Source organism: Haliotis asinina, chromosome 6 (genome assembly GCF_037392515.1).
Source record: "Haliotis asinina isolate JCU_RB_2024 chromosome 6, JCU_Hal_asi_v2, whole genome shotgun sequence".
NCBI classification, from domain to species: Eukaryota; Metazoa; Mollusca; class Gastropoda; order Lepetellida; family Haliotidae; genus Haliotis; species Haliotis asinina.
In genome coordinates, this window is record NC_090285.1 from 6,850,209 (window position 1) to 6,875,074 (window position 24,866).

At 37.3% G+C, this 24,866-nt stretch overlaps 1 protein-coding gene across 2 annotated transcripts in view; it reads left to right on the plus strand.

The window, feature by feature from the left end:
- The window catches only part of LOC137286909 (spondin-1-like), a 42,857-nt gene extending 19,064 nt beyond the window's left edge, over positions 1–23,793 (plus strand). Inside the window, exons 3-10 of one of the 2 annotated variants that reach the window (XM_067818931.1) lie at positions 2,874–2,999; positions 4,783–4,926; positions 11,771–11,920; positions 14,723–14,890; positions 16,725–16,859; positions 17,464–17,607; positions 19,257–19,403; positions 20,312–23,793. In XM_067818931.1, the coding sequence (XP_067675032.1) occupies positions 2,874–2,999; positions 4,783–4,926; positions 11,771–11,920; positions 14,723–14,890; positions 16,725–16,859; positions 17,464–17,607; positions 19,257–19,403; positions 20,312–20,442 (1,145 nt within the window). In that variant the 3' untranslated portion in view covers positions 20,443–23,793. The remainder of the gene's footprint in view (positions 1–2,873; positions 3,000–4,782; positions 4,927–11,770; positions 11,921–14,722; positions 14,891–16,724; positions 16,860–17,463; positions 17,608–19,256; positions 19,404–20,311) is intronic. The other variant, XM_067818932.1, reaches the window with a different exon arrangement.
- The last annotated feature ends 1,073 nt before the right edge of the window (positions 23,794–24,866 follow it).

Here is a 24,866-nt window from a genome sequence, read left to right on the forward strand (position 1 = left end):
ATATAGTCACATCTTTGTGAGTTTCAGACTCAAATCAGTTCGAGTGATCTATGATTTAAGAATATTTTTGAAGTGGATATCACTTTATGAGATTTTTTTCTTATTGATTACTTTAGTTTTCATGCAATGCCCAATAGAATATGAAAAAAAAACCATAATAGATTCACAAAAATAATCTTCATTCATTCCATTCCTGTTCATATTTACACATGTGAAAGACTGTCATGTGAGAACACTTGAATAACTTATTGCCAGTATGTATTGGTAATCACCATAAATATATTGGCTGAATCTTATTACCAACAATCTTATGTTGGTTGGGGTAGAGTGGGGTTCATTATCCCACATGGACGAAATGTGTAGAGGCCATTCCTGGTGTTTCCCTGTGATTTTGCTGGAATAATGCTAAAAGTGGCATAAAACTAAAACTCACTCAAGTTGAGATAATTCCTCATAGCAAACTGAGAGGGAAACCAGCTTCACATTCTGCATAACTACTCGTATTCCTGCTTTTCTGGCTGAACGTTTTGACAGAAGACTGATTTTTAACTAACATTTTCATTTATGAATTTATTTTTTTTCTCTGCTTTAACACCAAAAATGAAAGTTCAAACATACAGCTTTATGGATTACAACTTCTTGATTAATACGTTGAGCAACGTTTCAATGTAGATTCTTACATCGTTTTCAAGCTAAATGTGAATACAACCAAATAGTGAGAAGCTTATATACATTGTATGTTGTGACAAACAGAGGATTAACATTAAGAATATTTGCTCTAGCAGCAACGACCTACAACAGGAACTCAGCCACCATGTCTTTACCAACTTCAACCAGTATCCATCTAACCTAGTCAAGAGTACCATCTCCACCACGCTCCAGGACAATCCCAAACTGAAGAAGCAAGAAACCCATTAGAATTACTCTTCCTTACATTGGCAAGACCTCCCATCAAATTAGCAGACTCCTTAAACACCAAGCAGGCATCGACACCATCTTCTCTGGATCACCAACCCTCAGGACCATCGTCCAAGCCAATGGCCGTAACCTACCCTCCAGCATGCAGCCCCCAAAAGGAGTGATTTACTAGATCAACTGTGAATGTGGCGATTCATATATAGGTGAAACCTCTTGCCCTGTGGACACCCGCATAAAAGAACACAAATCCTCTATAGCCAAGGCAGACAGCAAATCGGCTCCCTCAGACCATCAACAAAAATTCCCCAGTCATCGCATCAAGTTTGATGAATTCGAAGTCCTGTCAACCAAAAACCAGGACTTCACAAAAAGGAAACTGTTGGAAGCCTTCGAAATCCGCTGCCACAAACCTTTGACCAAGGATACTACATACCATCGGCCTATGAAGAACTGATCAAACCATAGGCTATCTAAGCATTATGTCTGTTTGTTGTTACTATTCATCCCACTCATTGGCTTCATCACTAGTGCTCATTGTTGTTTTAGTTCCCTACTGGCCTCCTCCAAATATGTACCGCTTGTTTACTCTATCACATGCTGTTGTTAATGTTAATCCGCTGTTTGTCACAACATTCCATTTATATAAGCTTCTCACTATTTGGTTGTATTCACATTTAGCTTGAAAACAATGTAAGAATCTATATCGAAACATTGCTCAATGTAATAAACAAGAAGTTGTAATCCATAAAGCCATATGTTTCATTTTCATTTTAGAATGCCCATTAAAGAAGTGCTTTAACACCAGTTGGAAAATGAGCTTGTCCACCATTACAATTGATGAATTGCACAGTGACCTCTGACCTTCATGAAATGTCACCAGATTGTGAACAGTGATTGGTCGAGATAACTGATTTGTTTTCATTTTTCACTACGGGAACTAAGTTACCTGATGCACACAATAGGAAATGACCTGTTTCATTCGGAAAATATATACCGATAAATGCTGCCATGAGTAATCTGGCAAGTTCTGTGATTACAGTATAGAGTTGCATCCAAGGCAGATTCTAAGACCTGTGAAGATCTGGGGTAGAATAGGACTTCAGCCCATGCTTGTGACAAAAGTTGACTATGCTTGTCGTAAGAGGCAGATGATCAAGCTTGCTGACTTGACCCATGTCATTGTATTCCAATTGTGTATACCAATGCTCATGCTGTTGGCCACTGGATCATCCTCCCACCACAAGGAGACTTGCCATAGTGTGATTTGAATATTCAGGGATTGATTTAGTGATTTGTTACTTGCACTGTTGCAGCCCATTATTACAAATCATAACCTAGTTCTTACTTTAACTTCCACCTGGTGCAATCAATTTTTGAATGGGAAAACTTTTGAATAGAACATCTAAATATTTGCATCTACGCATTGCTATGAAGCAGTGCAACTGGAATTTCACTGGTGCAACTAGGTTTTTATCTTAGGTTGCACTTGATGCAAGTAGGTTAACAGCTCTTAAATTGAGCTCTTATATTTTTCCAACACATTCAAAGCAATGTTAAATTCCAACTCACTCAAAAAGCAGTTGTAGGCTGAGCATATCAAAACAATTGTAGAACCTGATTAAGGTTGCTAACAAAAGTTTAATGGACAGTCAGGTAACTGTAGATAATGGAATGATGCATTGTTCTGTTGTTACACAATGCATTGTTCAGAATGTGTTGTGCTGTTGTTTTGGAATAATTTCTTGTTCTGCTTTTGAATTGTGCACTGTTCTATTATTTTAGGGAGGTGCTTTCTATTGTTTTGGAATGATGCATTGTTCTGTTTGTGTGTAGAATAGTGCATTGCTTGGTTATTGCAGAGTAATGTATTTCTTTGTCTCTGGAGAATGATGCATGTTTTGTTTTTAGGAAGGAAGTGTTGTTCTGTTGAAGAATGATGCATTGTTCTGTTGTAGAATGCAAGTATGAGAGGCAGGGAAAGTGGTCTGAATGTGAGAACGGCAAACAGACTGTGACAAAGGTCAGACAGGAAGGGTCGGACGAATTATGTCCTCCGAAAAAGGTCAAGACCCGAATCTGTGGTAGGTATTTAAAGCAGTGTTTTGTGATTCTTACTACATAACAGCTTAATAATCATTTGTTTAGACCTGTGAAGATCCAGAATACGTCTTCAGCAACCCATGCTTGCCACCAAGTGCAAATAACAGGATTGACTAGTCAGGCTAGCTGACCTGGTTGACACATGTCATTGATTCCCAGATACATGATCACTGGATTGTCTGGTCCAGACTTGATAGTCTACAGACCGCAGTCATATAGTTGTAATATTGCTGAGTACTGCATAAAAATAAACTCACTCACTCAATCAAGTTTGATTTGCTTTAATGACGATCACAACAGTTTGTAGTAACCATTGAATCATGCAAGAATTCGCTAGACTTGAAGGACTGTGTTATAGCACGTGAAACTTGTGAGAATCTTAATATAACCAGAGGTTTGTAAAAACAACTGTATTACTCATGAAGGTTCTGCAAGGAGGAACAAACCCAGTTAATTATATTCTGTTTGCAATTAAAACGTACCGATAAATTTCACTGAAAGGAAAAAAGTAAATCGAGTAAAGTGGAATCAAGATTGCGAATCCTCATAATTTTACCTTGCCAATTGTATTACAAGGAGGTATGCACATTTAATGAAACACTGAGATCAAGAAGGGTTGGTCTAAGTCAACGCTCATCATGTACGGCACATGCATTCATTCCACTGTTCCAACTACTGAACTTATCCCCTTCTAATTTAAACCAGTAATAGCAATTTGAATCCATGATAGTTAATTATTCAACTTGAATAGAATTCCAATCTTTAAATGTTCATTTTGCAAGGTAAGATTATGAGGATTTGCAGTCTTAATTTCACTTTATTTCATTTGCTTTTTTGTATAAAGTTAAATTCATCTGTATGTGTTCACTGCAGACAGACTATAATATATGCTAAGGGACTATAATTCTTGTGATAACATTTCCAAATTTCTGAACATATTATATACACTCCTGGGTACCAATCCTCAATGTGTTCGTAACATTACGAGATCAGAATTATTTTGTTTATTGTAAGCTTACATTGATGCAGTGCTCTGATTGCTTTGTGGATTGGTCCTGATAGAACACTCAAATTGTTCTGTCTTATGTTTAATTTACTCTCATTTTCAACAGCACTGACTTAAGTCCTCCAAGTGTATGCGACAGCAACTTATGGCGCTGTGATATGCTGTAGAGAACATGTAAATGCTGTAAAGAGAATATTCCTTGGACTTGGCCCATCAGTGCAGAGATGGAGAAATAACTTGTGGCACATGTAAAATCACTTGTGATAATTTTTTCCCTATACCTGCCGATTTTTTGTTTATATTTTATGTCATTAACATTGGAAAGTCAAGTGTACACTGGTACAGATGATATACAAATTTGCTTACCTGACAGAAAAACACTGTGGACAGGGACATTGGCCAATGGGTAATTTCCACCCCATGCTGTTGTTCTTACTAGCCAATGATATATTCACTCTGCTAGTTCTGCTGAGTGTAAAATTTGTAGCCATGTACACAATAGGTGTTCAGGGTGATGCCTAGTTCTTAAAGCATTTACTCATCATGGCAAAGACCCAGGTTTCGCTTGCCTTGATATTGCTGGAATATTGCTAAAAGCAGTGTAAGACCATATTATGGGTATTCCTCCACTGTTGAGGTGAAATGGTTCTACAATATTCAAATACTGTTCATGATGGCTTTGAACCCATGTACCTCACTCACTTACAAAGTTAGGGTCAGAATGGATAGCTTGAATCGGCAAATGTTGCACATTACAGTTGCAGGAGAGAAATGCAAGTATGAGAAAAACGACTGGAGTGAATGCAGTGAAGAAACCAATCTGCAAACCCGTACCATGACCCTGAAGACTGGCAGTTCGCGATGCTCACCTGTAAAGACTATAACGCGCAAATGCAAAAAAGGTCAGACAGCATTGCATGCCATCTTGTACCTGTGCTGTTCGCTGCTTTGCGCTACAAAGCCAAATTTTTTCTTGGTTTATTGAAAGTGTCTGTTACGGTCATTCTTTTGGTCAGATCATATGAAACACTTGTGATTAATCTGCATTTTGATTGGTTGAAACTGGAAACCAAGAGAAGGTTACTCAGGCTTAGCTTGTCATCAGCGTATGAGAGGAACAAACATGTAACCAACCCAAATAAGAAGTGTGCTAAAATAGTGCTTAGATCGAGGCTTCTTTTTTTGGTTGGTTGACATTTATGTTCTGCGAACTAAGAGATTCCGACTTTGCACAATAATACCATTCAGTTCCAGGATGTCATTATGATTATAAGACTCATTATGGCAAATGTAATGAAACAACATACACTCGGAGCCGTGTCCTTAATCTCAAAAAAGCTGTAAAAGATGCCACGTGTGAAGAGGAATTGAAGGACACTGTTCCATGCAAAGGTGAGACTCATGTGCGCTATTTTTTTTGTTAATGTGACAAAAGCACAGCAAATTGTTAGACAGTTCATTAAGCCATTTCAGAGATTAAAATGTTAGTGTTGGGAATTGGTTAAAATCTCATGATAGATGATTGGTTCATTCCAACCAATCAATCAGTGAAGATAATTGGTTAGTGTCATGTATCAAATTTTCCTGGTTGTTTGTGCATGCATGAAAAAACGTGTCTTTCATCGGGTGTTTTCTTGCAAAGTTTTGCAAGTATGTTTGGAACATAAATTTTGTGAATTCTTTCAGGTAACTTCAGTGATGATTTAAAACAAGCTTGTAGCACTTATGAAATGTAACAGATAAAACCAGCCTTGAGAAAATGTTGTTAATTCAAACAAGTGTTCTAAGTTTGTTTGAGTTCGATTATGAGAAAACATGACTGATTGCTCAGTTGTCTAGTTATTGCAACCATTCTTCAATTATTTTAATCAATTAGACCACCACTGTAACATATGCTCTGAAACTGCCAGGTCTACAAAGTGTAAACTTCTGTTTGATATGAAGATTTTTTGAAAGATTCCTTACACAATGATTTTTTATGTTAAACATGGCTGCTGTGGCAGCCATATTGTAATTTAATTGGCCACTGCTTATCCATGCTTCCATGTTTCATTTTGAAATTTCATGTACAGTTGGATTACCTAATGCAAAATAACATGTGGCATGTTTTGGCTTTGATCTGTTTAACCCATCTACATCCTTTGATGTTCGTACGCTTCACATGGTCAATATTCAGGTTGTTGGTCCTGACTAAAACATGTAATTTAATCAGTTTGTCTAAACACTGAGCTCAAAGTCTGATAATATTTTCAGCAAGGCAGTTGTGGCATCCTTATATTTACATTGGCATTCATATTTTCGTTAAGATATACGGTATGTCCAATATGGGCACATGACATGCTGCTCAAAAAATGTTAAGTTGCTCAACAAGCTGAATGTCCAGGTATAATGCTCCACCTTGGCACAATGTGTTTAGCTCAGTTCTGGTTTCCCGGCCAACTGCAATATTGCTGGAATAATTCTAAAAGGCAGTGTAAAACCATCTTCACTCTCTCATATATCATCTTTTAGGGAAGAACTGAATTGCTACATTGCAATCGTTTTAAGTTTTAATTTCCTGTCACTTATGTGTCTGAAGTCCTTTATGCTGTTTTTAGAGATCCATGTTAAAAGATTGAATTGTCATAACATAACAGTTGTGTTATTGTTGTTATTTTAGGAAAATGCAAATACTCTAAAGCTCAGTATGGAAAATGTGATGCTGAAAAGAAAACAAAAACCAAGGTGAGGCACTTGATCTCAGGAAACAAGGATATGTGTGACCCTGAAAGAACCCAGACAAAGAAATGCATACCTGGGAAACATGGGCATGGTCACAATAAACATGGCAGACATGGAAAACATGGCAGACATGGAAAACATGGCGGAGAGGAAACTGGAGGAGAAAACATGTGAAAAGGATGACTATACCTCTCTACGCTTCACTTTCATGATCTTTCAATACTCTCCTCGAAAATGGCCTTTCAGAAGTTGATGAACAAGGGAGAGAAGTCTATGGATATATAACTTCTTTACATAGTGAACACAGTGTTGTCACATCCTTGTTAACAGTGTTAGTATTTATACTGAATGTTGGGATTCAATGTAATGAAGTTGTTGTAGAGCCCTAGAATTGTCTCCCTTGTTAATCATACTATCTTATTGGAAAAAGGTGTGCTGATTTGAATTTAGGTGTTTTGACAAGAAATCAAGAAATATTATTTCAACAATTTTTTGTTTTTGGTGAAATTTACACGTAAGAACACCATTTAGATTGTTAACACTTCACCCATTAAGTGAAACTGTTAATGAATGAAATATATCGTAAAACCTTTCTTATTTTGTTCAGTACAGTAGAATCAAACTAAATATATCTTAAGCAGTATTTTACATGTTGACTTAATGAAATTATTTATTTTTGGGTTCTTTTGATATTAAAGCAGTATGAGAAAGGTGGCAACACAGACATGAAAACAGTATCTTAGGTGATTATTCTAAGTAGGCCATGTCTTAAGGTCAGGTTACGAAACAGTCTTTTTTTCTTTTCTTTTCTTTTCTTTTCTGTTCTGTTCTATTCTGCTGCAATAAAAATATGCCTGAACATTTGATGTTTGTCATAACTGGTGGTGTTCTAGTATCAGACATGTGCATGTCTTAACACACCTTAACACAAACATACTTGCACACACCTGGATGGAATTAAACTTACTTACAAACACAGGGAAACAATTAAGCATACTTACATGCACCTGAACACCTCAAACACATGCAGGGGTGGTAAGGTAGTCGTGGAGTTAAATCATTCGCTTGTCACACCAAATGCTTGGGTTTGATTTCCCAAATGAGTACAATGTGTGAAGCTCATTTCTGGCGTCTTCCTGCAGAGGTCTGGGCTAGAATGTCGGCTTTCAGTAACAATGCTTGTTGTAAGAGGCGGTTAACTGAATTGGGTGGTCAGACTTGCTGACTTGGTTGACACGTCATCGGTTCCTAATTGCACAGATCAATGCTAATGCTATTGATCACTAAAACTAAACTCACTATGGTGTCTCTTGCTGTCATATTGCTGGAAGATTGCTAAAAGTGACATAAAACTGAACACATTCACTCGAGCACATCTAAACATACCTTAAGCACACCTGGACATATCTGAATATATCTTTACTCAGTTGAACTTACTTTCACACACCTGAAATCATTTAAGCATACATTGATAGAATTAAGCATACCTAAGCACATATGAACAGAATTAAGCATACCTGCACACACCTGAATGGAATTAGACTTATTTAGAAACACCTGAAAAGAATTTTTCAATCAGAGATATCTGCCCAACAAAATCAGTCAGTCTGTTTAGTCTTTGTCTGACATTATAGACAATTGGTGTGTTTAGGCACAAGTGTGTCTGTCTCAACCAATCAGGTGGCATCATTGTTTCACTGACCATCCTGACGGTGACAGGCAAAACATCAGACTTGAACATCATTTGGACAATTTCATTTTACCATTTAGTCAATAATCAGGTAGGTATATTTTGTGTCTTTTGTAGAGTGTAACACTATTCCTACAATTTCCAGTTTATGAGGAGGTAAATATATGATCAAATGCCACTTTTGTTTAGTTTCAGTCGTCATGATTAAAAGCATTTACAAAAAAAAAAAATTTGAAAATATGAAAAAGGAGGCAGAAAAAGATATCCAGATGGGTTCTGGTAGTGCTATCATGGGCACCCTTGGTCCAACATCTGCATCCATCAAAACACGATTTTGCATACCTACTATCAGATGAACACATCCAACACATATGCTGACCCTCATCTTTTACACTGTTAAACATACCTGAACACTCATATTCATACCTACATGGTAGTTTACAACTGAAAGGGGTGGTAGGGTATCCAAGTGGTTAAAGCGGCTGCTCATCACGCTGAAGATCTGGGTTCCATTCCATACACGTGTGAACCCCCATTTCTATTTCTGGTGTCCCTGGGATGATATTACTTGAATGTTGCTAAAAGCAGCATTAAACTTCACTCCCTCGTAACTTAAAGTACCCATACATATCAGCACCATTTAACACATGGACCTAATCCAATGTATCTGCTCAAACTTAAACATGTAGACTGTTTGATACATGTACACAGATCTACATTAGTTATTTCCCACAAACATGTGATGCCATAAGTTAAGAGAGTATCAGTACCTATATCTGCTTGCACTGGTGCTAACCACAAGGATCTGTCATTGCAGACTGGCTCCTGTGTGTGAGTGAGGTGTGTTGAGTATGGTTTCGTATCTAGTGGGTAGGCTCTCTTAAATACTTACTCACTCATTCACTCCATAAGACATGCATCACTCATAATAAAGTTGACATTTTGTTATGTTTTTGATGTAGTGTTCAGATGGATTCTGGGGCTGTGGGGTAGTCAAGTTGTTAATGCATTTCCTTGTCACACTGAAGATCAAGGTGTGATTCCAGACATGAGTACCACGTGTGAAGCCTATTTCTGGTGTTCCCCACCGTGATAGCAACAAGCGGTGAAAAACTTGATCACTCACTGAAATGGTGTTCAAACATAACTGACCCTAGCCTTGCTCCCAGGTTGTATTGAAAAATAGGTTGGTGGATAAGAAAGAAATACTGTCCTTGAATGAGAAAAGCGGACTGTACTATGGTCACCAGTCTTAAGCAGTTACATCTTGTTTTTTATATTTATTTTATTTGGAAATTATCACTGAAATATTATTGCCCTGACGACTGGTGCACATCTGAACAGCCCCAGTCAGTGTTGGATACATGTCTAATAGACTGTGGGAAAATGGTCATCAATTCATGTTGAGACACTTCTCAAACAGGAAACTCAGAATTGTAGAATGATGCTTGAAAACTTTATTTACGTATATTCATGATTACAATAATAATATGACCTTAAATATTGAATACAGTATAACTATCTGAAGCTGAAAGCATGAGGATGTCAAGCTGGATATGCCACAGTTCACAATGCAGATAAGAGTTACATAAAGAGCATAAAGATTCTAACCTCATAGTTCGTCAAGAGTTGAATGAGATTTGCCTCTGATTATTATGTGTGGATGGTGATTGACACAGAAAGGTGTTAAGACGCCATCACCCGTCTCTCTCAAACTAAGTATAATTGTGTGCATAGAGGTTTTGGTCGTAGTCTCTGTCATGCCTAATATTGTACTGGTGCCTTTTGATAGTCTTAGATTCCTTAATAAAATATATTTGTGTGTTTTCATGACAAGTTTGACTTTGACTGAATGTGATGGTAGTGTTTTTTTCCAGAGCAGGACTGTAAAACCTTTCAATGTTTCTGGTGGTGTACGTTTGCCTTGTGGGCAGTATTTTCAATACTCTCCATCCACTTTGTCAAAACATTTGACATGATAACTAGTAGACATTTTCATGAAGACTATTTTTCCATATTGGGGGATATTGATGATATAGTCTTCTAGTACTAACCAGAAACTATAAAGGCTGTGAGGTATAACCCGGATACCCGGTAAGGGTGGGTAATGAGTTGGACCCAGGTATCCATCAAGACCCATTATTATCATGTGACTATATTATTCTTTCATGATTGAAAGGTTGTATTCCTTGAAGGTTTGGATGCAATTACAGTTACTTTTTCTGAATGTGATAGATGGTTAAGAAATTGAAAACTCAAAATTTTAGCCTCTGAGCAGAAGAATATTTCCATTTCTTTCAAAATTTGATGTCAGGAGTTAATAGGACAGATATCTGGGTAGCGTAGGGTAATAAGGGTAAAACATTTGGACCCTTCCTAACCCTAGAGACCATGTATGAGTATATATCGTCTCTATATAAACATTTGAAGATTGATCCAAAGTGTGTAATCAGATGTTGTGACATGACCTTTGTATGGCACATTTGGACATCATCGTCCATATTTCAAGGGTTTTCGTTAAAACCTGGAGCCATTGCTTGGCATCTCATCCCATCCTGTAGTTCTTAATCACATGTCACCATTGATTGGTGGTTTGTTGGGTGGCAGATAATGGGGCCAGGTGTGAAACAAGCCATTTTTTTGTCTAAGTCCAATAGATTGCAAAGCTCTATATTTCGATTGTGTTGAGGGCTTGCCCAACAGTCATGTGTAAGGGCAGGCTTTTTTTTTAAATAATGGCAGCTATGCCCCTTGGTACAATTGGAACCATCAGACGGGTTAGTGTTTGTCAAAGAGTGTAGCACTGTTTGTTGTGGGTCAGTAGGAGCTTGAGTGTGTGTGTGTATATGTTATTAGATACAGTGGGTGTTAACGGGTGGTTTAGTCTGTGGAAGTGGTGGCAAGAATTTGTGCCAAGTCCCAGAAAGTATTCATCCAGATGTGATGTCATAGCTATGTGCAAAGGAACTGACTGACTAACTGACTTAATCATCTTTACCAGAACTGACTAACTGGCTCACTTAGTCATCTTTACCAGAACTGACTGATTCTTACTCATCTGAACCAGGACTGACTGACTCACTTACTCATCTTTACCAGAACTGATTGACTTACTCACTCACTCACTCGTCTTTACAAGAATTGATTCACTTACTCATCTTTACCAGAACTGAATGACTTGCTTACTCATTTTGACTAGAACTGATTCACTCACTCACTCATCTTTAACAGAGCTGATTCACTCACTTACTCATCTTTACCAGAACTGATTGACTCACTCACTTACTCATCTTTACCAGAACTGATTGACTCACTCACTTACTCATTTTTACCAGCTTGCAAGTACCAGAAAGGAAACTGGAGTGAATGCGATCCTATGACAAAGAAGATGACTCGGACACTAACCCTCGTCAAAGGCAGCGGCCAGTGTGCACCAAGCAAAACCAGGCAGAGGCGATGCAGGAAGCGGAAATCCAGTAGAAAAGGTATGCTACCTTGAAATATTTTTCTGCTAACAAATGTTGCTTGTGCTGCTAATGATACATATTTGCATGACTGCTTTGACATTCGTAATTTATACATTGTGTGATATTTAAAGATTACAGTGTCCAATGTCAGTTTATTATATTAAAAAATGGTCATATTTTCTGTAAATAGGAAATTTTAAGTTTTAGGTTACAATGTCCACAGTAGTTGCATGTCCATAACATTTCATATTTAGGGAGTCTGGTGTCCCCATTTTGTCACAATGATCACAGACACAGATTCCACCTCTGTGTCATGCAGATGTGCCCTTAGTTTCTTCACAAAATAGGGCGGTGTGATAGCATTGTGGTTAAAGTGTTTGCTCGTCATACTGAAGACACAGGTTTGATTCAGAGGTACAGTGTCCAGTAATCCAGTCCTTCAGTTGGATATGTCATGATTATAAGAGTTAGCAGCCATGTTCTGACTAGAAATATCAAAGGATATGATTGGCTAAAATTGAAGGCCCCGAAGTGCAGATCGAGAACATCTCATTGGCTACAAATACAAAGTTTTCTGTTTTAAATTCGCACTTCATGTGACACATGTTTTGTTCATGGGAAGTGATAGCATTAAACATGAGGCCTAGATGTGAATTAAAGTTGATCTAAATTTCCCAAAGCAGAAGTGTAGCCATTCAATTTGAAGAGTGTATTACTTTCTTGTAAAGGTTGCTACAGGTCTTTCTGGTTAAAGAATCTTCCTGAAAAAAATATTTAGCTCTTGTACTGGGGATAAACTGACATACTTGACTATCTGACCATGCAAATATTCCACAAGGAACAATTCTGAGTCAGGCATGGCACAGTCCTCTACAAGCTTTAACAAATGGCCTTGTGAAATTTTTATCTCACTTCTCATCTGCCTAGGCCCATACATTCCTGTCCCTATGTAGTCAGCGACACCTGTCAGTCAAAGTGTGACGTGAAAGTCCACTCGGTCAACACTGAAACAGTGATGAATGTTTTGGGGATACCTATCATCACCATTAAAACAGTTTCAGTGTCAGTCTACACAGCTTGTCACCTTAGAGACATAAATATTGTGTGTTCAGTAAAGAACCCCTTCTCATCCAATTCAGTTTAAAAGAAACATTATCATCTTCTCTCTGTGCTTGATGCTTCTAATTATCTGCTTTTCAGCTGTTGAATTTGACACTAAAGGTTCCAAACTTAATTTTTTTTTTTTCCTTCTATAGTCCATCCTCAATATCTCCAGAGTATACGTTCCAATAAATATCCACTATGCCTTAGATGCATCTGTTACTCAGCCTGATCATTTCATTACCTCCCTTGGCTGGCTTTTTATCCAACCAGGTGTCAAGTTCAGCGTACCAGTCACAAATCACTTTTGCATTTCATACAGTCAACGCCTCATCTGCCTGTCCGTCAGTACGTAATCATTTTGTTTTCGGCACGCAACTCAAAAAACATTCAATATTTCAACTAAATTGGCGCATATATCAAACAGCACCTTTTGCTATTTCCAGATTTTGTCATTTTGGTTTTATCAGTTTCCATTTAAATGATTCAGATTTAGGCTCCAAACTGAAGAATGGCTCCTGTTTCAAGAGCACAACTCAAAAACTATTTGATATCTTTCAACAGAACTTGGCAGATATTTGAGGCAATCCCTAAAGTGGTGCCTTTTGCTATTTGCAGCTGTTGAAAATTTTTCTTGGTTTGAAGAAACAATTTGGATTTAGTCTCAAAAGGGAGGGATGGGCTCCATTTCCTGAGCACAACTTGAATACCAATTGATATCTTTCAACTGAACTTTTCAGATATATGAGGCAGATTTTGAAGTGGTGGCGTTTGTTCACTGATATTTGGCATTTATATTTTTCATGATTTCCATGAAAACGATTCAAACTTAGTCGAAAAATACATCAACTAACTGATATGTGCTTCCAAAATGTGGGAGCTAGGGGGATATGTCATCTTCTGATGACTCTTCTTTAAGTGTTTCGGATTTCACAATTAGTCTGTGTGGTTCCCCAAAATCTTAGTTGCACTGCGAACAAACCTTCATAGCTGCAACTGCTCTCTTTGTTGACACTGGCAAGCTTGGTTGTAATGGCGGCTTAGCTGATTAGCTACTGTGAGAATGTGGAGCTAACAAAGGAGGTAATAAAATTATCAGGCCGAGCCGTAGATGGATGCAATGTAGGACTGAACGGGTTATGGTGGAGATTTATTGGAATGTATACCCTGGAGATAGTGAGGATGTTTATAGTTTGTTTGCTGTGATAAGATACTAATGAATTTCACTTTAACTGAAGATGTAAATTAAATGGAGTAAAATTAAGATTGTGAATCCTCATAATTTTACCTGACCAGTTTAACAGTTAAATCTCAAAAGTTTATTCAACTTGGGATAAAAGTTGCTTAAAAAAACAATAACAGTTTCAAATCGCTGTTTTGTGTTTGTATTACATTACATGAAACACTGAGAACAAGTTGGTTTGGTCTAAGTTACCACTCATAATGTACTGTTTGAACTACTATGCCCCTATTTGGAATACAATTGAAATGAAAATATTTGACCTCTAATTTAAAGAGAGAATGAATCAAGGGTTATAATTAATGACTGACAGGTTGGAACACTCTCATAATAATCAGTGATAAAAAATATCACTGTATTTTCTAAGTCTGACAATACACTCTTAGTCACTTCCTGTATATATGTTAACTAATGCTTCCCTCCCAGCACTTACACATCTGTGTGCTTATCCCTTTGTTTGTACCATTGCTTGATTGCAGCCTGTAGGTATAATCGGGGCCCTTGGAGCCAGTGTGATCCAGTTACTAACAAGATGCAGCGCACGATGACCCTTAAAAGAGGCGACCGAGATGCATGTGATCCAATCAAAAAGGTCAACAGAGACTGCCATCATAGAGCAGCTTTGTCTGCTGCTAGAATACACACGAGTAAGTAAAAACAGGAAAATCTACACCTTCCTCCCATGGGATTGAATAGACCCCTGAACACTGGTCCCTTGTCAACAGACTAAAATCAGTTAATTAGTGAGTATGATGTTATGTCACGTTTAACAATATTCCAGCAATGTCATGGACACCAGAAACTGGCATCACGCATTTTACTCATGTTGGGAATTGAACCTGGGTCTTCAGCATTATGGGCTGATGCTTTAGACTCACAAATCTTTATGTTTATGGATTTAAATCCTAGTTTGTGCCGATTACAGTTAGTGGGTGTGTTGGTCACAGATCTTGTGCTCTTGTGTTTCATGAATGTAGTAAACTTTCAAAATCTGCATCACATCAGAGATGACAGGTCATAGAACCCTGAAGACTCACTCACTTTCTCTCTAACCTTTTCTAACACGTTACAAGATTGTTTGAAAGGGTCCTTGTTTTTAAATGATGGAATGCAGTGACGACAGAGATGAATAGTTCAATAAGCTGACAAAAAGATTTAGTGCATCAAGCTTTCAGACCAACAGATGTATGCACCCATTACTGATAGGTTTTCAGAAATCATGTACATTGTGTACATGGTGTCCTTGTTGAGCTGTACATTTGATGTTATTGTTTTTAGAATAGAATAACCGATCTACATTTATGTTTTTGGACACTTCCATCTTTATTCACACTAGCCTTCATGCAATCAAAATGTGCATGACATGTGGATGGGCTAATATGTTCATAACATGATCCACCTAATTTGCATGCCAGCGTAAGTAACATGTTTGTGCTAACAAACTGGTTGTGATGGTGTAAGCTTGTGGGTGCTAGGAGGATATAGACTTGTCTCCCTTACATTAAAGGCAATAGTTGCATTTTTATGAGTTTTCTTAACCCTTTGCTTCAGCTCTCATTACACTTTACTAGGTAGGACTGAAACGGTTAATGTGATTAATACTGTAGCAAATACTGCTATTTTATGAACTTACTTTAAAAGCAATCCATAATGTAAAGTGGAAGGCTGTTGTATGACTCTGTACTAGTCTTTTATGGTGACTTCAAGTGAAGGCGATCTGTTTTTGGTTTGGATAAATATGAACCAACAGTGGGACTGGCTCTGTGGTGCGTGCGTGCGTGGCGTACGTACATAAAATTGTTCAATATTTTTTCACCAAACATTGCACATAGATTTGGTGGTGTACTACATCCTCAGTATCTCCAGGGTATACGTGCCAATAAATCTCCACTATACCCTGGATGCATCTAAGGTTTGAATTTTACCCTAAGGATTTCTGAATTAAATATTTTTGTTTCCATGGCAAGAAGTTCAAATGATTTTGATGGTGAGCAGGAGCAGAACTATAAAACCTTGTAATATTTCTTCAATAAAACTTTGCAGATAGATTGGTCTGGTGATATACTAGTGCCTTTTAATAGTTTTTGAATTCTGAATAAAATATTTTTTGTGCTTCCATGCCAACAAGTTTGGCTTCAACTGAATTTAGTGGCAGTGCTCCTTTCTGGAGCAGAACTTAAAACCTTTGAACACTCTCCTTCCACTTTGCCATATACACACCAAAACATTTGACACCATCATAACTTGTAGACATATCCATGAATAGTGTTTTGTCTTTGCGGGGGAATATTGATGTCTGTGTCTTCTTGTTAGAAGTCAGCCATGGGTTTATCTGCATCAGATACCATTTTATCTGTTATAATTATTGCAGTGCTACTGATTACAAGTAAACATACAAACTTAACTTTTTACATAATCTTTTCTCTACCCACCTGTCCTCTCTAGTTTATCTCACAGTGTTGTTTTTTTTTTAATTTTCAGAATGTAAGTACGAGTTTGCAGACTGGCAGCAGTGTGATCTACGAACCAACACTATGACCAGGATAATGAATCTGGTCCAGGGAGATCCAGAAAAATGTGCTCCGACAAAGGAATTGAAACGCAAATGTAGGAAACGTAAGTATGCTTCAGTTATTTGATCTTTTGCCATTATTTGGGAAACAGATAATTTCCAAATTAATGTTTCATTGTGAAAGCTTGCAGTTCTGTAATGAGTAAGGGTTGAAATTTCATGAATTAAAGAACCTTTAATCTAAAACTGAAGATGAGCAGGGGTTTGAGGGAGGTGGATGGGTGTCAGATTAAAGGTGAAGAATGGGGGATTAATGTCTGGGATGTTTTGGTTTCTTGGAGGAAGGGGGAGGAATATGTCTGAATGGGTGGGGGAGGGATTTCTCCTGGATTCCAGCAACCCAGGCTTGTTGTAAGAGGCGACTGATGAGTTCGGGTGGTCAGGCTCACTTCAGGTGGTACATGCCATTGTATCCCAGTTGCATAGATTGATGCTCGTGCCATTGATCATGGGATTGTCTTGTCCAGACTGGATAATTTACAGACTGCTGCTATTTAGTTGGAATATTGTTGAGTGCAGTGTTGAATATTGCTGAGTGCAGTGTTAAACAACACACCAACCAACAAAATGGAAAGGACGTATTTGTTGTTGTATATGTTGATATTGCTTTGTGGAACCGTATTCTTTCATGTCTCCTCACTCTTTCAGCATGCAAGTTCCGTAAAGGGAGCTGGTCTGCCTGTCACCCCACAACACATCTTATGACAAGAATGGATACTTTAATCAAAGGAGATAAAAAGTTCTGTTCAAACAAACGTCAGATCACTAAGAAATGTAAAAAAGGAAAGAGAAGTAAGTGTGTATGACAGATTATCTTTACCGTATTCAGTTTACAGGGGTCCAGATGTACTGTAGATATGTACAAAATACATAGTGTCAAGTTAATTGATGTAAGTGCTTGCATGCCGACATATGAACAGTATGAAAGCGAAAGTAAAGAAAAGAGGCTGTTTGTAATTACCAGCTTGTGTACCTGTATATTAGTCATAAGAGGCAACTAACGGGATCGGGTGTCCAGACTCACTGACTTAGTTGACACATGTCATTGTATCCTAATTGCCTGAACTATGGTCATGATGTGGATCACCAGATTATTTGGTCTTGTCACAATTTTACAGCCTGTTGCCTTCAGCTTGAATATTGCTGAGTGAGGTGTTATAAAAAACAAACAAACCTGTATATCTGTATATGTTCAGTGATTGAATGAAGGCAACATGTATGATTATAACATGTTGCAATGAATATTAAACAAAAGTGACACATTTTACTGAAATGGTATGCCACATTATTTTGTTTTCAGGTTGATACACTGAAATTCCCTTTCAAAATACGGTACATTCTGTATGTATTGGATGAACAAGATTAAGTAAAGGCACTTTCATTTGGGTCCCGATTCCAAGGAGATTTCTTCTTGCAGCTTTAGCCAAACTGACAGTGCCTTTCCACAAAAACGTTTATCCTATTAAATTTTGTTGTTAATGAACTGAACTGAATTGTACGGAACCTAGAGCTACGTACCACGATAGGTACAAAATCATGGCATGGTGTATGGTTATATACCTATTCTCTAATCTTACCTATAGTCTGTGAAGGTCCAGGGTTGAACAGGTCTTCAGCAACCCATGCTTGCCATAAAAGGCGACTACACTGGGTCGTAAGAGGCGACTATCTGGATTGGCTGGTCAGGCTCACTGACTTGGTTGACACATGTCATTGGTACCTAATTGCACATATCAATACTCACGCTGTCGATAACTGGATTGTCTGGTCAAGTCTCGATTATTTACAAACTGCTGCCACATAGCAGGAATATTGCTGAGTGCAGTGTAAAAACGCACTCACTATCGTATCAATGGACTTAGGAGAGCTGTATTGTCAATATGTATATTGTGAGTGATAACCAACAGTAGTCTAAATGTGGCTCTTGGTCTTCACTTGTCATATGCCCGTCATGTCACTTTGTTACCACCTGAGGCAAGTACTGAATTTCCACGTTTTTCTTTTATGATGTTTTACAAATTATTAGGTATCCAAGTTGGACATCAAATGAAGTTTTTTTCTTTTCAGTTCACATTTGATGGACAATTTCTTACTTGCTTGACAAAACTTTGAAAGTTCTTCAGGAGTTGCAGATTAAACGACCCGCTTGGAATTCTGGGTACACTGCAGTTGTGCTCGGATCTCCAGCAACCATTGAGAGAAATGGCTGGATGGATTAGTACTTGGTTGATTGTGTCACATTTTGCCCTCACAGAATGGGTTTCTTGCTCTCAAACCAGTGTAAATTAGAGACAAATCATTGATCTGTTCATGACATTCTTGCATTACATTATCTTATTTGTTCGTTTCAGTTTTACAGTTAAGATAATGTTTAGAGGGGTAATGTTTAGTCACATAATTGATCACATTAGATGAATGTTGAGTATTGCTTTCTGTTGTAGAATGCCAGTATGATATAGGTGACTGGAGTGAGTGTGATGCCACCACCAACAAGAGAACTCGTGTGAAAAAACTGAAAAAAGGCGACCTGAAAGTGTGTAAACCTGAGATTGCCATGACTAAGTCATGTAGCAGACCAAATGGAAAAGGTAAGTCATGATCAGCAATCTTTCGGCTATGACTGTATTATAAGATGGGGAAGTTACTTTCACCAGACAACTATGATCATTTGTTGTGCAAGGTGATGCTCTTGCTGACGTGGTTGACACATGTCATCATATCCCAATTGCATATATTGATGCTCATGATGTTGATCACTGAATTGTCTGGTCTAGACTCAAGACTCAGACTGTTGCCATATAGTGGAATATTGCTGAGACACTCATAGATATGTCTGAACAATAACATGTAGTTCTTGGCATTAGATAACCAACCATCAACGTTATCTTAATGCTAAGTCTGATTCCTTAGCATTGCTTATGACAGTTTTAGCAGTCAGGTTGCTTCGTACAATTGCACCATGGGCCAGGGCTTCAAAGATTGCCTAATTTTTCTGTATCATCCTAACCACACCAATATTTTCTCCTGCAAGGATAAAGTACAATTATTAGTAAGCCCCTTTTAGTCATTACATTAGAAAATACTGTGCAACTTGTATTTACTGCCATATATGATCATCACTCAGTAAATTGTCTATAATGAGCATCAAATATCTCAAATAATACCCTTACTGTTATTGATAAAGGCCCCACAAGAATGAGGCTACTGGCATAGAATCGGTGTTATGGGTTTTATGTTCACATTCATATCATGTAAACAAATTTCTTTCTCTTTCTTCCTTCACCCCCCTCACTTTATTACTCACTCATTTGTACGCGCACACACACACACACACACACACACACACACACACACACACAGATCGACAAATGGAGTGTACTGTGTAATTTATGATGACAGTTATATTCAGTCAGTATGTTGCGAAACTGTGTATAAAATACTCATCTGTACATATAAAATCTTTTGGAAATACATCAAATGTTACTTTCCATTCCAGAGCGATGCTTCTTTGGAAAATGGGGAGAATATCTTCCATGTATGAATGGTGTGATGACTAAAGCAAGGGAGCTAATCCAAGGTGGAACTGAGTGTGAAAGGAAGGCTGTGAAAACCAAGGCTTGCAGTTGAGCCACTTTGTAAAAGCCCCAGTGGCCTGGACATTTGCCAAAGACTTGACTGTATTATCTCCCTTCGAATGCTCAGCTTTGCTATAGCTGCTCAACCAATAGGCTTTCACCTTTGCATTCCTCTTCATCTGCATAATCTAGGTGCAAGGGAATATAAAAGAAATATTGACCTCACAGTGTGATACAGGAATCTTTGTATGCTGTTTTCTGCCTGATCATGTTAGTCGGAAAAGCTTGACTTAAAACATATTAAAGTGTGACATATTCCTTATCAATATCATATTTCTAAGTGCAGAAAGACTGTCCAGTCAAATAGTTCATTCAGTATTACATGGATGGCAAGTCAACAAAAGGTTTCTAACAAATTAATTCTGAAATTATACAGTTCTTCCTAAACTACAGTCAGAACTAACTTGCTGAAAAAAACATGATAGTCAAAGACATTGCCTCATTCTGCATATGAATATGGTTTGCACTAAATAAGCAAGATCAGAGACACAGATGCCAATAGCTTTTGGAGTTTATGTGTTGCGAGCAGGGTAAATGAGATGTTATAAGTCACTGTTTGTATTTAGGATAGGTATGTTCATTATTGTGAGTAAATGTTCTCCTTTTACAGGACATTTCAGACTGCTGTTACTTCAGGAGTTTCCATTTGTTAAGCAGTGGCTTATTCAGACATTCAAAGGTTCTCTGACATCTAACCAGTCGTTTCACCTTATGAAAACCTTATTGTTGTTAGGAAATTAATTATGTGAGCGTTTTCACCCCTCGGACCTTTGTTCAAAACCACTGGCCATTTCCTGTAGGATGGCATATTTTGTAAAGACGCGATCAGACCATTGAACAAGAAATATTTTATGTCCATCTCAGAAGAAATTAATTGATTTGTTGTGTCTTGGTTCCATTGCTTCCTTCCTTCCTTTGTTGTTTTGTGAATGAATGTTTTCTAGTCATCCATAATGGTTTCAGCCTGGTGCTTTGTCCATAACAGCATTATATGTGAGCTGCAACCTCCAGTGTTGATTATACATGATTAGATTTATTATATACAATATTAATGGTACTTTTAGATAAGTGTATTCATTTCTAACAGAGACTATATAACAATATATGGTCTCTGTTTCTAGTTTAGATATAGATATTTTGCTTTTATAAAACCTGTTTGTGTTGAGATATTCTGCTTATCCTTCAGCTGTTAATGCTTCAGTTACATTGTTGAACATTTATCTGAATGTTTCCATTTGCTGTCCATTTAGTCACTGTCATAATATGTGTGTATATTGGCATGCACATTGACAACAATTTACAAGGTTGATTTACTGAATAATTTAATACTACATGTTTTGGGTATATTTTCGCTTAATGTGATGTGTTTGGACAATGGCCTCTTCAATATAAGTTTCCAAATGTACATGGCAATACTAGTTATGTAATCATGCTGCTATAGGTATTATACTTCACTTGCAAGTCCTGCTGGAAATGTTCCATATATTGTTAAAAACATGCATGATATATATTAACTCTGATTTCAATCTTTACGAGTCAGATTTTGTCGTAATTTTGCTGGGTGTTTTTGTTGTTTGACCAAAAGCAAGTACTGAAGTTAACACTCTTAAAATGTGTAGACTGCTTATTGCACCAAAGATCATTTTCTACAGGAATCAAGGTGTGTGTGTGTTCTCACTGTGGGATCATTTTATCCACAACCTGGTTGTATAAGGAATCAAAGGGTTAAATAATTTAGAAGTCATATTTCGTGTGTTTTTATTGTGTCAATAATTTTTACATCTCCCAACAGGTCTAATTTGTCTTAGCACTGTTGCCATATTGTGTCAGTTATGAAACTATTTTACAGCATGGTTGCGTCCCTGTATTTCATATGTTTATTGATATAAATTTGCATTTCTTTTCAAAAGACAAATTCCATAGAATACCTTTGTCATTTAGTGTGTGAGTTGTACCTCTTTACCTGTATTTATATTGTGCATTAGTATTTTGATTTGTGTTTGTCCTACAGTTTAAGGATTGTCAAGTGTCTTCAGACTCTCATCATGAAGCCGGACTGTGCTTGTTGATTAGTTTCCATAGAGTGTCCACTTACTGGACACTTTATATAAGTTTAATAGGTGCTAATGCTTGAAATGTATATTGTTCATGAAAAACGATTCCCATGTTAAACCTCAGCTGAAAAATATTGGGAATATTCTTTTTTGATTAAATATATGGTGTTAGTTTGTTTAATATAAGTGAATGCTTTTTCTTTAACGAATGTGATCCTGTTGGTCCAAACTATTTAATTAGCAATAAGAAAGATGCTGGGCATTATAAGAATCTTGTTTAAGCTTTTATTGTAGTTTTGGCTTTAGTATCTTACGAGATAAACTTTCTGGAAACACATATTAGATATGTGTTAGCCATCATGACAATAGCACATTGACCTGTGTTCTGACTGACTTAAAGGTTTTATGCCACTTTCAGCAATATTCCAGCAATATCACGGCAGGGAACACCAGAAATAGCCTTCACACATTGTATCCATGTGGGGAATCAAATCTTGGTCTTTGGCATGATGAGGGAATGTTTTAACCACTAGGCCTCCACACCGCCCACATGTCTATGTTTAAAAGTCACAGACAGCTCCGATAAGCTGCTAAATTGAACAATCAATGTAATTAACTTAAACACAACACATACATTTACTTTAAAACCTCTTATTAAAAACTAACATTTGACACCAGATTTTGGTTGTTACTTCAAAAAAAGTATCAGTATTATCAGGAAAAGTAGTCATGACTCATGAGTCAATGTGCAGTAAATAGATTTATTACCTCCTGTTCTTTGTTATTGCATCTTCCAGTATAACACACTGCGTGGCACAGTCAGAACATCAATTGTTACTGCACGTCCTGACCATAGACCGTGTTATAAATGTTTATCCCCATGGTCACAAATTTACCATAGGCATAGCAGAGTGATATGCACTGTTCAGATGGTTCAAGGTTATCTTTTTTTTTCAGATTTGTTATCTGTTAGTCACATTCAACTTGAAACCACGAAATGACAATCATACATCAGTCAAAGGTTTTGAAGTATATATTTATACAATATACATACAAATTGAGAATTTTATTCAACTTGTCTTCCATATTGGTTCTTTTTTTGTAGCTCAATTTTCTGATTTACAAACACATAGCATTATAATTGTTAATAGATATGTGATGGTCAGAGTACTTTGTTCAGTGATATGTTCCATAATAGATTGTTCCGTTTAGAGTGTACCCTAGGGTTTTTAATTATTAGTTTTAATTGGAACATAATGTTTACATTTAAAATAAAGTGTTATAGTTAAGATAATGTATGGTGTTGTTTTTAAGAATTTCTTTTCAATGAAAGGGTGATTGAGAGAGTGAGAATTTAACTGTGGAATTGATTATCAGGGTATTGTACAATATCATGTTAGCAGTAACGTGCAGCTCCCCTACCTTAACACAGACTTAGCCCTAGGGTTGATCTGTACAACAGCACGTATATAGCCATTGCAGTCTTATGTCACACTTATAGGTTGCTGTGGTTGGAACAGTCATGAGTGTGGGGCACTGAGCGCAAAGTGTTCCCAGGAAATATCAAGAGAATTGAATGAATGAAAAGAATATTTCTGTTTATCCTGGACCTGGGATGCATCAGAGTGCATTACACCTGTTTCCAATAGAGAGCACCATGGAAGCAGATGCAGACCACGGCACACAGAACCTTTGTGAGTGCATGATGTACTTGGGAGGTTGAGGGCAGGGATTTGAGAGGGAGGTCTCAGGGAAGGCTTGTGTGGCATTATCTGAAGTAATACAGCTGTACATCTTTACCTCACATGACTTGCACAACTTGAAGGTCAGGTCATTCCAGGGATTGGCAGGAAATATGATTATAAACCTGTGTTATGTGACAAACAGCAGATTGTGAATAGATGTAGTTCCCTCCTTATAGTTATATATAGTTACTATACCTGTTTAAAGGTTTCATGAGGAGGAATCACTCTGCCAGAGTTGGTGGGCATGTAGATAAATACTATTATACTAGCATGAACTAGGGAAATATAAAGATACGCACCTAGAAAGGTGTCACAAGAAGGGGACGAAATCACCAATCAGTAGTATATTTTTTCGTTATTCGGGCCCCTCACCAGGCAACCCAAGACAGTTTAAAAATATAACTGTTCATGTTACATGTAGCATTTACCTTAGTGTAATGCTAGCCAACACGAAACATTGGTTTCACATAAGCTGGAACAAATTTACAAATGTCAAAAGTACTTTTGTAATATTGTAATGAGGCAAGACAAATTTCTAATAATTCTGTAAGTAATTGTTTTTACATTGTCCGTGTTATTCCATGACTGAGACTAGGGTAATATTCATCTATTGCTTG